This window comes from Argentina anserina, chromosome 5, assembly GCF_933775445.1.
Source record: "Argentina anserina chromosome 5, drPotAnse1.1, whole genome shotgun sequence".
Lineage (NCBI taxonomy): Eukaryota > Viridiplantae > Streptophyta > Magnoliopsida > Rosales > Rosaceae > Argentina > Argentina anserina.
The window spans coordinates 18,328,429-18,342,865 of NC_065876.1; the positions used below are offsets into that span (position 1 = coordinate 18,328,429).

General features: G+C 34.8%; 1 protein-coding gene and 1 long non-coding RNA gene across 3 annotated transcripts; both read left to right on the forward strand.

Moving 5' to 3' along the window:
* The first annotated feature begins 8,899 nt into the window (after positions 1-8,899).
* LOC126795660 (L10-interacting MYB domain-containing protein-like) lies at positions 8,900-9,862 on the forward strand. Its single transcript, XM_050522455.1, has 2 exons — positions 8,900-9,217; positions 9,308-9,862. Exons 1-2 carry the CDS (start codon positions 8,900-8,902, stop codon positions 9,860-9,862), a joined length of 873 nt encoding a protein of 290 aa, XP_050378412.1.
* Positions 9,863-11,796: 1,934 nt separating this feature from the next.
* Positions 11,797-14,297, forward strand: LOC126796508 (uncharacterized). Of its 2 annotated transcripts, XR_007672360.1 has the most exons (6): positions 11,797-12,207; positions 12,328-12,388; positions 12,943-12,963; positions 13,072-13,139; positions 13,812-13,888; positions 14,012-14,297. It is a non-coding gene; the product is annotated as an uncharacterized LOC126796508 (long non-coding RNA). The 2 variants fall into 2 exon arrangements; XR_007672359.1 differs by having other exon boundaries at positions 11,798-12,207; positions 12,943-13,139; positions 14,012-14,296.
* The last annotated feature ends 140 nt before the right edge of the window (positions 14,298-14,437 follow it).

Below are 14,437 nucleotides of genomic sequence, written 5' to 3' on the forward strand. Positions count from 1 at the left end.
CAGCCGTATCTCTAAGGTTCCTACAACGTGTGATTCTCGCAACTCATCTCTATGACTTCGTCTATTTGTGTTAATCTACAATTCTTTGTCTATGAAGATTGTAAGTTGTTGTTGATGTGGAAATATTGGTTTTGTATTTGTTTTATAATTTTCAGATTGTATTTAATACTTTTTTTAAACTATACCGAATTTATGTTCTTATAATTATTGAAGTTTGTATTTCTATTGTTGTGTTCTAATCATCTTTCTCATACTTTTAGATAATTTTCAGATATGTGCATATGAATTTAGTGCTTGGATGTAGTTCTTAAGATTGTGTTTGAGTGCTAGATTCATCAATCATATTGACAGAAATCGAATCATACCCTAAGTAGGTTCGGTTTGTGTTGATTAAAAGTGGTAAAAATTCTGGAGATTTGCATGTGAAACCATGGTGGGTGACGCCACACATGAAACATGTCTCCAACAAAGATTTGGTGTTTTAAATGTAATCTTGTTTGATTTCTACTCTAAGTGTTATTGAATTCGATTACATGCAAATTTAGATTAGGCCATAAGTCAATCTAAATGTTAATTGAAATCTTGCATGATTACATGATCCCATAAGGCTCTAATTGTATTGGTGTCTAAAAAGTATGTAATTGGTTGCACTAGAATGCATGATAGGTTCAAACTTGTAATTATGTGGTGTAATGGTAAATTTGGTTTAAGTTTGTTAAAGAGAAGTCGATCATGTAAATAATAATTTAGGTTTTATTTTAGTAGTTAATAATCAATCTCAAACCCCCTCAATTATTTGTTAACACTAAAAGTTTAGAGTTCCCTTCAATTCCCCGGACTGAACGATCCATGCTTATTCTATACTAACAATGATGTTTTACAGGATTTATTATAGACGTTTTAACCAACGCTCTATCATTTATTAGTGTAGTTATTTGAAAGGAGAACATCATATTATTGTTCTGAGTAGGTTTTAGGGTTGAAACATCACTTTTACAATGCTACAATCGTTTTCCTTTTCTTTTCTTTGAGGTCGAATTGGCTATTATTTTCAATATTTTGTATGAAAATTTTCTTTTTTGGCTAATTTAGAGGGAAGAAATGAAGCATGGGAGTAGATGTATTTACTTGACATAATTATGACAACTCGATTGGTGTGACATTATACTATTTGTTGTAGAGATTATAAGACTGATTATGAATTTTCCTTTGTTTCTCATAATGGATTGCAAGTTCTTCTTGGATATATAAAGGATAAGGATGTAGATAAAGTATTTTGTCGCCCTTGCATCTTTACTGGATACCATTGTTGAGCTGGAGCTATTACAGGTATCGGAAATTAAACCACTTCTAGACTAATTCTTCAATTTCCTACTTCGATTTTGTTATTTGGTTGTTGTTATTTGTTTGGCCTTGAAGGATTGTGTGGTTTTATTTACTGTTGTGGGTTTTGTTCTCGATTTGGTGAAGGTGCATAGGGATGGATCAGTCACACCAAAATGTCATGTCTTTATTAAGAACCAACGGTATGAGTGATAAAATAGTTCATATGTTTTGGTTATTCGAATGAATAAATTCAAATATATCCTTACTTTATATGTATAATTCATTGGTAAAAAAATTTCATCTTGCAGCTATACTATATTCAAACTATATGTACATATAGATAAAAAAAACAAGGGATTTAGTAATATGAAAGCAGTGGCCGCAGGTGGAAGCACTAGAAGAAAGCTAAATTTTTTTAGCGCCTATGAATAAGGATATTCCCGAAACTCATAAAGAAAAAAAAAAGCAATGTTGCTGGTCTTCTGACATGTCGCTTCTGCAAGCATAAAAAAAATTCAGTATGAGCAAACATTAGTGTATTAGTAAATGTGCTTGAACCTAGGGGTGGACTCGGTTCCATCGGTTCGGTTTAAGAGCACTAACCGAAAACCGAAACCGAAAAAAATATCTATTAACTACGGTTTCGGTTAACCTATAATTCGGTTCAGTTCAGTTTCGGTTAATAACCTATCATTTGTAATAACTTTTCACACTTGACTTAAAACAAAAGTTAAAATCAAAATAAAGTAGTAAGCTACAAGTTTAATACTTCAAATTAGTAAATAAGTAAACTAGATTGCAATAAGTTAGAAACAACAAATAAAATCAACAAAGTTACGATAGAGTATTAACCAAACGTAATATTTAATGGTTAAAGACTGTGAGCAATTAAGTTAAACATTTCGAGACCATTATCATGTAAAATCATGTATATCGTATGTAACTCTTAGTCAATAAAAACATGATATACACCTATTACTATATTAAATATTAATTATTAAATACATATATGTCGATTCAATTCGGTTCGGTTTGATCGGTTTTTTACAGGGACGAAACCGCAAACCGAAACCGAACTATTCAATTTGATGTAAAACTGGAACCGATAGATCGATTTTGTTCGGTTTCGGTTTTTCGATGTTGGTTCGGCACGGTTTGGTCGGTTTTCGGTTTTTCGGTGTCTAAAAGTCCACCCCTACTTGAACCCATACATCAATAAATAGGAAAAATTATAAAAATGTATCATCTCTCAACTTATATTAGAAAAAAGTCACTACTTATGAATTAATTATAAAAAAGTTATCTAATTTAAGCAGAAATTAGAAAAAAGTCAACAAAGTTAGAAAAAATCACTTTAAAAATATTTTCTGAACTGTTTTCTCCTTTCTCACTTTTTTTTCCTTCCTTTTTTAATTTTGGCCATAATTTTCCCGTTCGGCGATAGATTTTGACGAAATTAGTACCGTTAGAAATATCTCGCTCCCCTCTTTCATTTGATATACTACCCATTCCGAATCGACCAACCGTACAAGGCGCAACAACCATTACAAAAGGGTTGCCGCCATCAATGGCGGTGCTCTAAACAATTCCAGTGAAACCGAAGCTCAAGATTCCCTAATCCTAATTATTCTCTTCATTTTGAGCATACTTATACCAATCTCATTTGAATTTTAACAAAATTTCGCATATTTCCACATTTTCTCTCGGCATGTCACACCTACTGTCACAACCACTGTCACATACATTGTCACACTACCTTTTACACTAACTGTCACACCTAATGTCAGAACTGCTATCACACCTACTGTCACAGAAGTTGTTACACTATCTATTTACACTAACTGTCATAACCTCTGTCACATTACCTGTCACAACCACTATCATACTACTTATTACACTAACTGTCACACTCACTGTCACACCTCCTGTCACAACCTCTCTGTCACACACATTGCCCCTGTCACAACCTATGTCACACTACCTGCCATAACCCATGTCAAACCCTTGTCACACTACCTGTCACAATCTCTGTCACAATTTCTATCACACTACCTGTCACAACCACTATCACAACCCCTGTCACAACTTCTATCACACTACCTATCGCAACCACTATCACACCCCTTGTCACACTACCTGTCACAACATCTCTCACAACCAATATCACACTACATGCCACAACTCCCATTACAACTCACAACTCCTGTCACAACTCGTATCACACTATATACATGTAACAACCACAGTCACAGTCACACTTTATGTCACAACATTTTATGTGACTGTTGTGACTAGAAGAAGAAGAAGAAGAAGAAGAAAGACTAGAAATAACGTACCTTTGTTTATTATTATTATGTGATCTTGAACTTCTTAAATCAACTCATACAATCCAAATATCGATATTAATGTGATGTATTACACTGCCTATCATAATAGTTATCACACTTCTTATCACACTACTTGTCACACTACCTGTCACAATCTCCTTTGAGTTTTAACATAATTTTGCATATTTAGATATTTCTTCTTGGCACACCCGCTGTCACACTACCTATCACAGACGCTGTCACACCTACTGTCATACTTGTTATCACACCCACGGTCACACCCGCTGTCACACTACCTATCACACAAACATTGTTTTGTGACGGCTAGTGTGATAAGTGGTGTGACGGGTAGAAAACTAAAATTGAAGAAACAAAAAAGAAACACAATAAGGTGTGAAAGGGGTTGAAATTTCAATTTCTGATGGGCACCCAGAGAATGGCTATGGGCACCCACTTTCTCCAAATTACAGATCTGGCCTCTCCAACATGCATTTTTGCGCCGGCAACCTCTTCAAACTCTTTACATTGCTGTCGTCGTACGTGTGACGTCTGGATGTTGTCGTGCTCAAAGTGGCAGTAATTGATAACCCAACCAGAGATGCTAACCACCAAACAAGGTAGGCCTCGTGAGGATTAGACTTAGTGTCGAGATCGAATTCGATCGCGATGGGCTTGGGTCGAGCAAGGAGAAGGAGAAGGCTTTCCGACTGCATGGGCAATGAAGAAGGAGAAGAATCAGAGCTCCAAGCCTAGTGTAGCGACACCGTCTGCGGTCCTCCTTACCGGTTGCAGGTCAGCTCTTCCGAGAAAGAAAGGGACGAAGGTGAGGGGTGGCAATTTTTGTAATTTTTGCGAAAAATAAGGGTAACAGTATAAGATTTTTAATTGAGTGACTAAATTTTAATTTTAAAATCTTGCTTGATTGTTTTCTAATTTTATGTGTCAAAAGTGATTTTTTTTATAAGAAGCCCCCATAAATAAAGTAATAACTGAAACTAAAATAACAGAACTTGATACACAAGTAACACAACTGCTAGTTTCCAGATGTATACACATATATGTAGCTGCTGTAAGAATCAGACAAAATCGAAAACAAATACTGTAGCAATATAAATAAAACTGAAACTGAAAACAGAATTGAGCTATGATACAATCAATAATTTTTGACAAGGATCGTAAGAAGTCCTTTGTTTTTGTGAAATATAATACAGCCAAGAAGCAACTTTTAAAAGAGAAACTCTAATGTTCGGTGCAAATCAAAACAATAGATATACATATGAATCTGGGAATTTAAAAAGAAAGATAGTACTAGAGTAATACATGAATTGCAAGTAAAATATTTCCAGAGTGAATCTTTGTTCTCAATAATTCATAATTGGAAAAGTGGACTATATTCAGTTGGGAGAGTGTAGGAGGGAACTCAGAATATCGTTTGAAAATCGAAAGGACATAGCAGAACCAAATGGAGTTCATTGCAGCAACTAAACTCTAGCTAGTAAAAATCAAAAATCACGCCAATCTGACTCCTTTGAGTCTTCGAACCTTTCATAAAGCCATATGAAACTTGGTCTCCGGGATTGATATACTTACTTCATAAAGTCAAGGTATGGGTATTATCTTTTCATTTCGTTCTTATATTCTCATTAACAACTATTTAGTGTCGTTATGTTAAGGTAATCATTGGTAACATATAGTTAGATGTTGAAATGCTATGAAACAACATAGAAAGAGTCATTAGGAAGGTGATGCATGTACACATCGCCACTCCATATCTATAAGTACTACAATTACTATAAGTTTGTAGATTGAATTACTGAGGGGAAGGAGTAGAGCAATGGAAGGAGAACTACCTATGTCAGTTCTTGTAGGCTCAAAGGAGAACGAGGTTTATGGTTGGAAGTCTTGGTGAAGAGAAATACAACTTTGTTGAGGAATGACAGCAAATTTATTGCTAACTGCGAATATGAAATAAATGGATGCATGACAAGGTTGTGATTAATTTGTTTGTCTTTATCCAAAATGTCTACCATAGTACAATAGAAGCCATTCTTCCTTGTTTGATTTTATATTTTTAGTACTCAAAGTTTTGAGCACCATGTTCTTTTTTCATTGTCGGGCATAAATGGATGAGAGTCTTGAGATAAACTTATGTGCTTGGTACATATATCTTCCACACTTTGCCTTGTGGAGTGATTTTCAGCTGTAATACGTCTACCATGTCATGTTTGGAAAAAAAGAAGAAGAAACATTTTCAGTTAATTTGATACTGGAACCAAGGCAATTATATAATTGTCGCTAGTTGATTTTAGATCAAAACTAATTTATTGTATAATTTGTTGTGATACAAGTAAGATTGTAAAACCTCTCAATGAACATATAAGTGATGTTTAAACCAATTGTTTATAAGTCATGCATGTATAAAAAGCAGACATGATCACAAATTATTCTTTGCAACATTAAAAAGTGATAAATAATTTAGAATTCAATCCGGAAGTTATTTGAAAGTCAGAGATATCATTTTCCAGGCACTGAGGATTATGTAACATATACTGTATATATTGTAATTATTTTTCTCATTTCTATGCTAACCAAGTTGAGGATTATGTATTGCAAGTTTTTTGTTTGCTTCTCTTAGTTCTATATATCAACACTACTATAACTGAGGCCCTTATTTGGTGTCAACAACTTCACCAATAAATTGAAATTCCAATAATGCCCATGGAAGATAAATTTCTTATTTTTTTCATGATAGATCAATAATGGTTAATACAGTAAAAATGCAAACAAGTGGAAATAAATGAAATGAAATTAAAAGAAGATATTATGTAAAAGAAATCACTACCTGAGCAATGGGAAGTTAGAAAGTCTAAATCATGTTGATAAACCAACTACATTATTTGTTTGAAATGGATTGTGTGCCCTGGACGCACCTGTGTTCGGATCTTGCGTCCGACACAGCTGCTCTTTTTTTTTTTTGGAATTGGTTATGGTTCTTGATAGGTCGTTTGCGAACCTTTCAGTTGTCACTCTTGGTGTTTCTCGATCTCTTTGGTTACGATTACAGTTACGGTTACTCCCCTTTTTACACTGCTTTTGTGACATATGCATTGCAGTGATGCCTTAGTCCATCAAGTCACACGGTTATCCGGTTACTTTTACTCCTTGATGCGTCTGTGCATCTAGTTACGAGTGGTTGCTCTTTCAGTTACCTTAGATGCAATTATGCATCTGGTTATATTTTCTTGTTTTTTTCGATACTTTTGCATTGTGCCATGTTCTCTTTAATTAATTAATATAATTTCATCATTGTTTCAAAAAAAAAATTTGATTACGTGAAGTCCGTGCAAATATAGGCTGTGTTTGGTAATGCTTTTCACATCAGTGATTATAAGTGAAGCTGCAATCTTGCATTTGGTAACTCAACTTATCATCTCCGGCTTGAAGAAGCCATGGCTTTTTCCATAAAAAAGGAGAAGTAGGTTCTCCCTTCCTTCTAAAAGGCAGAAGCTCAAGCATTACTGTAGTGGAGGTTACTATAGTTTAATGAAACTTTCGTAGTCCCGATGGGTACCCTCATCTCCTTCAACAAATTACGTTGAATTGCCACATAAACCCTTCAAGTCTCTCTCACCCAAGCGCCGCTCTCACATGTTCGTCAATCCCTCTATCTCTCTTTCTCACTGAACATCTCAACCCCCTCCCTTTTGTTCATCAAGCAATATCGATCTAACATCAAGGATCCAAGAATCAGCAACTAAGCAACATATATTTGATTCTGGGTAAGTCTATTAACAATTTCAGTTTCAGATTTCTCCAAATTTTGTTGTTAATATGGTTTCAAATATATTCTGGGTGGCTCCAATTTGGTTTATTATTTGTTTCAGATCATGGTTCAAATCTCATACCTGGTTGTGTTTGATTAATCTGAAACCCGAGCGGGTCATCGCTTACTTGTCCCTCTAAAGTCAGTCAGAGACACCCCAAGCCTCTTATTCTTGAAGGTTAGTTTCCGGTTTATCCAATTTCAATTTCTCTGCTTGATTTTTGTGGTCTGTGGCGATGCTCATCCTTTCGATGATGGTCAAATTAGGATCTGAGCTTCGTGTTTTGCATGAGATTGAATTGATTTTATATTTCTAGATTTGATTGGGTGTTTGACCTTCTGCAGTTTCTGGGTTTGCATTTATGACTGAATTTGTTTATGTTAATGTTATGGATTGTGTCGAAAATTGCATGGTTGATTCTGATTTTCTGTGTTGATGATTTGCCACTGTCAGAAGTGATAAATGGTGTCAAGGAACGACTGTTTTATACTAATAGCTTTGAAATGATGTTCCTGTTTGTTTGTACTCTACAATGAAATAATGGTACAAAGTAGGAATTAGAAGAATAAGTTTCAATTATACTAAAACACCAATGTGGTCTGCTTAAAAAGAAACTAAATATGGACTTTACAAGATTTCAAGAAGGGACTATGAATTGAAAGACAGTAAGCTAGAACAATATAACCACACTTGCAGTTGTTCTAGCAACTAGAGCCTCTTTAAATCATCCCTTTTTGCTATGTTAATATCATTTTAACTACCACCCTCACTTTAATTAACTTAGATGCAAAAAAATAAAGTTTACTAGGGTTAGTAAAATTTTTACTAAAGTTTACTACCTCTAGTAAACTTCTACTGGGGGTATTAAACTTGAAAAATAGTATTTCTAAATGCCATAACACACCTTAAAACGGAAAAAAATCAACTTACATGCAAAATAATAAAGTTTACTCGGGGTAGTAAAATTTTTACTAAAGTTTACTACCTCTAGTAAACTTCTACTGGGGGTATTAAACTTGAAAAACAGTATTTCTAAAGGCCATAACACACCTTAAAATGGAGAAAAATCAACTTAGATGCAAAAAAATAAAGTTTACTGGGGGTAGTAATCAGTTCCATGGTCCATTGAATCTGCCGAATGCCCATATGCTAACATTCGCATTGCAGCTGTTGCCTTTTGTAGAGATGATAATCCAAGACGTCCCGCAGAATCCTTTTTTTGTAGCGATGATAATCGCATTGCAGTGTGTATCAGTTACCAACTTACCTTTTAACTCAAATACAGTAGTAGATTAAACACCAACTTTCATGAGTGATGTTGAGTAATATTTTGGTTTATAGGCTAGGAGTTCATTTATCTAGTGTATGGTTCAAGTAAAATTAAGTACTTGATTGTGTGTTTTCGTTATTTACATGTGTTAGATGGCAAATTCCAAAGAACAAGCGTGTTGGAATGAGTTCTTAGTAGAAGTTTTTGTTGACATATGTATCAAGGAAGTGCATAGAAATTCGAAGCCACAATCTCATTTTACTTCAGAAGGATGGAATACTATAATCACTTCCTTTGTTGAACAAACTGGAAAAGATTATACCAAAAAACAGCTGAAAAATAAGTGGGATGCCCTAAAAGGTGAGTGGAGACTATGGAAAGATCTAAAGAATAAATATACCGGTCTTGGGTGGGATTCCAAACTCAACATTGTTGTTGCGACCGAAGAGCGCTGGAGTCAAATAATTGGGGTATGTGAATTTGTATTTTTATATTGATAATTTATGTCTAATGGACTGTTTTGTCAAACATCTTATGATAAATGTAATTTTTTTATGCAGAAAACCAAGGAATTTGCAAGGTTCAAGAAAAAAGGAATATCACCCGAGTTTGAAACCAAATTGGATATATTGTTTTCCGATATTACAGCTACTGGAAAGCATGCATGGGCACCATCTTCTTCAATCCCTATCCCTAATAGTTCAGAGGAATGTGACAATGTTAACTACGTTGAAGGTAGTGGTGACTCTGATGAGAGAGATGCATCTAATTACACTCGGTCCTCTAAGAGGAAAAGAAATGAGAGAGCTTTGAAAGATAAAGAAAAAGTACCAAAAAAGGTTAGAGGTGCTGCACAGTTGGCCAAAGAAATTGGCAGAATGTGTTCTGCAATTGAAAGTAGAAGTACAGCATCTTCAATAGTCAGTAATGCGCGCACTAGTATTAATGAAGTGATGAAGGATGTCACCTCATTGCCTGGAGCTGAGCAGGGAACCAGATTGTGGTTCTTTGCCACTCGATTGTTTTTAAGTGCAGAGAAGAGAGATATGTACTACACTATGGAAGATCCTAACATGAAATTATGGTGGTTGCAATTTGAGATGAATGAAAAATAGGCTTAGGTTATTCATGAATTATTTTTAATTTCGTGTTTTTATATCATACCTTAAGTTTTAGCCAAGACTATAAGACTATTTTTTATCTTTCCTTTTTTCATCATGTCATACTCTTTCTATATTCTTAGATTTGAAGTTATATGAAGAATATGTGTCTCTATTATATTGTTGGTTGTGCCTTTATATGATTTACATGTTTAGCCATTGAAATCTGCAGGTCTAAATTATGAACAATCCAAGTGATGATGATGAAGTTGAGGAGGAGATATTCATGCGAGCTGTACAACTTAATGCTCTGCTGATTCAACATTATTATGATAAATATATCCATAAAACTCCTTGCATGACATCTTCTCAAACAGGTTATAAGTGAATAATGGAAGTTTTAGGAGGCAATGAAATTCGGTGTTATAATGCATTTAGAATGCAGAACCACGTATTTTATCGTTTATGCACTGATTTGGAAACTATAAACAAGGAGTTGTTAGGTTCAAATAGAACTAGTCATATGGAGATCGTGACAATGTTATTGTATTTGTTAGGACAAGGATGTGGACTTAGGTCTGTAGGAGAACGATTTCAACATTCCAATGAAACCGTTTGTAGATATATTGGAAAAGCCTTAGATCTTGTGTGTGAGCTAAGTAATAAAATAATTAAACCGGACGATCCTGATTTCATTGGCGTTGCACCAAAGATAATGAGGGATAGAAGATACATGCCGCATTTTAAGGTATTTTTCATGTTTACTTGATTGTTTTTTAGTATATAGTTATTTATGGTGTGACAAATAACAATATTATTCACAGAATTGTATTGGGGCTATTGATGAAGTGCATATTCCCGCTTCAATAAGTGATGAAGAAAAAGCACCATTCATTAATAGAAAAGGAATACCAACACAAAATGTCATGGCGGTATGCAATTTCGATATGTAATTTATCTTTGTATGTGCTGGTTGGGAAGGGTCTGCTCATGATACAAGAGTGATGCAATCGGTTCTTCGAAATCCTGAAATGAATTTTTTTCATCCTCGACCAGGTAATATATTAAATTTAGTTAATCTTTGTTAGATATTCATGGTTAAAATGTCATTTTAATAAATTTTATTATATAATAATTTTGTAGGTAAATATTATGTTGTGGATTCGGGATACCCTACGATGTGTGGATATTTGGGACCTTATAAAGGACCAAGACAACACTTCCAACAATATCGTAGGAAAGAACCAAGAAATAAAAGAGAATTATTTAACAAAACACTCTTCACTTAGAAGTGTTATAGAACGCACATTTGGAGTTTGGAAAAAAAAGTGGAAGATTTTAAAAGACATGCAAGGATATTCATTCGAGAAGCAAGTCAAAATTGTCATTGCTACTATGACACTTCATAATTATATTAGAAGATATGCGCATCGTGATAGACATTTTGTTCGAGGTGAAGCAAGTGAAAATGGTGAAGGAGCGATGGAAGAAGAAGAAGATGATGTAGAAGAACAAAACCATCATGGTGCACAAGAAATGGAAACATTAAGAAACAACATTGCTCAAAGTTTGATGGTTGCACGTTTAGAATGAAAATATTTAGATTTATGTAGTTACAGCTATCCAATATTAATCATATGAAACATTATTTTTTTTAAAATCAATTTGAAATTATCTTAAATGTCCAAATTAGTCATTTAACAATTAAAAGCATAAGCCAGCTTGAGTTTACCAAACGTTCTGCCACTACTTCTGCCACTAAAAGTCACTTATAAAAGCCAGTTTACCAAATACTTAGCTACTTTACTTATCAGCTACTTATTTTCAGAAATAAGTATAAGTCAGCTTATCTAATAAGCCCAGCTGCACCAAAGGCTGTGTTTGGTAATGCTTATTGTCTCTGGTGATTATAGGCTAAGCCATTTGTTGTGTTTGGTAACTCGGCTTCTCATCTGTGACTTCCAGAAGCCATGGCTTTTTTTGTCCAAAAGCTAAAGCTGCTTGACACCTCCTTTTAGAAGCAGAAGCTCGTTGAAATACTGTAGCGCTGATCACTGTAGTTAAATGACTTTTGTGTAATACCGATAGTACCCTCGTCTGCTTCAATGGATTACAGAGAATTGTCATGAAACCCTCGTCTTCTCTTAACGCATGAGCCGTTCTCATGAACCTCTCTCTCCCTCCCGTCTCTCTTTGAACGACATCGATCTAACACTCTGGGTTCAGTCACGATTCGTGAATCATCAATCAAAATTCTGGGTTCAAGCAGGCAACGCATCAGAAGAGCATCTGAAACTGAGTCTCCAACAGCTGCAAGTGAAGGTGAAGGAGGAGGAGATGAACCATATGAGGAGTACGAGGTAGAGATTATACAGCCTTATGGGCTCAAATTTGCAAAGAGTCGAGATGGTGGGACTTAAATTGATGCAATTGCACCTACCAAACGCTTTGTTTGACCTCCCTCTTTTTGTAACTTGTAGCCTTCAATGAGAGCTTGTTGTTGTTCTGCTCTGTCTATCATGCCCTTCCACCGTTCTTAAGGTACATCCAAAGCTTTGTTCTACATGCTCTCATTTCTTCATTGATAAAGGTTTCATTTGTTTGCTTTGTTCATGTAGTTTTTGCTTGAATGGTTGAATTGTGTGCCTCTTTTTTTTCCCGTTCTGGGTAGAGTTATGATTTTTCGGTCAAATCTGTTGTTTCAGTTTCTGGGTTACTAGCAATTGTTTGTGTAACCACTCTTATTGATGAAAGTTTGGTTCTTTATAATCAGTGTATGTTGTTCACTGTGGCAATTTATCTGAATTGGGTCTAATTCTTGGTACCTGTATTTGGGATCTAAGTGTTGGTTGATCTGTGATTTGGGTTTGCTTCATGAGTTTGAATTCTATCTGTTTATTTTGCTTGTAGATTCCTTGCTTCAATTATATTCCAAAGGGACACTTTTCATTTATTTTGCTTGTAGATTCCGTGCTTCAGTCATATATCATTGTATAGTGGTTGTACTGCAGTTAGATTGGTCTCAGAAATTCGTTTGTTAGTTTGATTCATGCTGAAGAACTGAATCTTATTTTATATGTATTCACGCTATGCAGGAAGGACCGAGGGAATATTAGGTGTACACCATAATGAAATTTGTTATATTTACATATCTGGATTAGAAGAGTGGGAAAGAATAACTGAGGATTCTTTGAAATCACTAATGAAACACCTTTTTCTTCCAGTGGGATAGAGACATGCCAGACTTCCTGCACAAGATAGCAGCACTGTCTACTTTGGAAATCAAGAGCAGGTAAATTCTGGAACGAGAATACGAAGAAGGCTTGACAAAGGAGTGGCATAACAGTTCTGACATAACAATTGTCACAGTTGGATGGCTCAGTAAAATGTTGGGGTGGAATGCTAAGCTTGTCAAATTATCACTAACTTGTAAGTCCCTTATTCTAATATTCTGACTCTGCCGGAAATTATTCTGGATCGTAAATGGTTGATTAATTATTGGAACTTCAATGAAATCCAAATCTTGACACATAAATTTGATGATCAATCGGATTTAACAGTCTGTCTGGATATTCATGAAAAGAGTTAAGAATGATATATAGCCTTTAATAATGTAAGAAACCTCACAAGGTTATAGAAGAGGAGGGTACACCCGGTTGTGATTAAAAGTTTTAAAAGACTCATGTCTAGATACTTAGAGAGTTCCTTGCTAATTACAATTAATGACTGAAGTATTAAAATTTGTTGGTTTAATTCTAGAGAGGAAGACAGTACAACCAAGATAAAACTTGACAAGTGCAAGTATACTGAGATAACTATTATTTTCAGCCTATTGGATACTGGAGTTGTTTTTTTTTATCTATTGAACTGTCCAAGTGAGTAAATTAATTTTGGCAACATAAAGAATGCTGAATATGCTTCTTACTAATACAGGACATATAATGGCTGTCGTAAATGATTCCAGATGCAAAATTACTTGAGGAAAAAGGAACAAAAAGCACAAAAAGAAAGCGATCTCCGGGTAGGACTGCAGCTTTACAAGTATGCACCATAAAACTTACTAATGTTTAATATTATCAGTTTTATGACAGACTCTCGGGTTCGTATTAACAGATGTCCCCTCTGAAAATTGCTGTTTGTTTTATCTTATTTTTGTTGATAAAGGAGTGGCAAATATGAGGAAGCACTGGAGAAATTTGAGTCTGTATTAGGTTCAAAGCCAGACACATTTGAAGCTTCAGTTGCAACTTACAATGTTGCTTGTTGTTATTCTAAGCTTAATCGGGTATTGCTCTTGTTCACATGAACAAGAATACTACTATTACATTTGAGCTCGTGTTTTCAGCATTTCTTCCGGATTTGAAGACTTTAAGGGTTATTTCAGTACTGAGAAAATACCATGATCTATTCCATTCAGATTCTTATGAAATTCACTCTACTGTCAACAGAGAATCCGAAATTGATATTCCACTCCTTACGCAGTTCTGCTCAAACTTCAGACTCATTTTTTTTTCTTGGTTTTGTCATTGCTGCATAGAATTATACAAATGAAGTCTCTTCTATTCTCAAATTAGTTGTCAGGAATTTGCA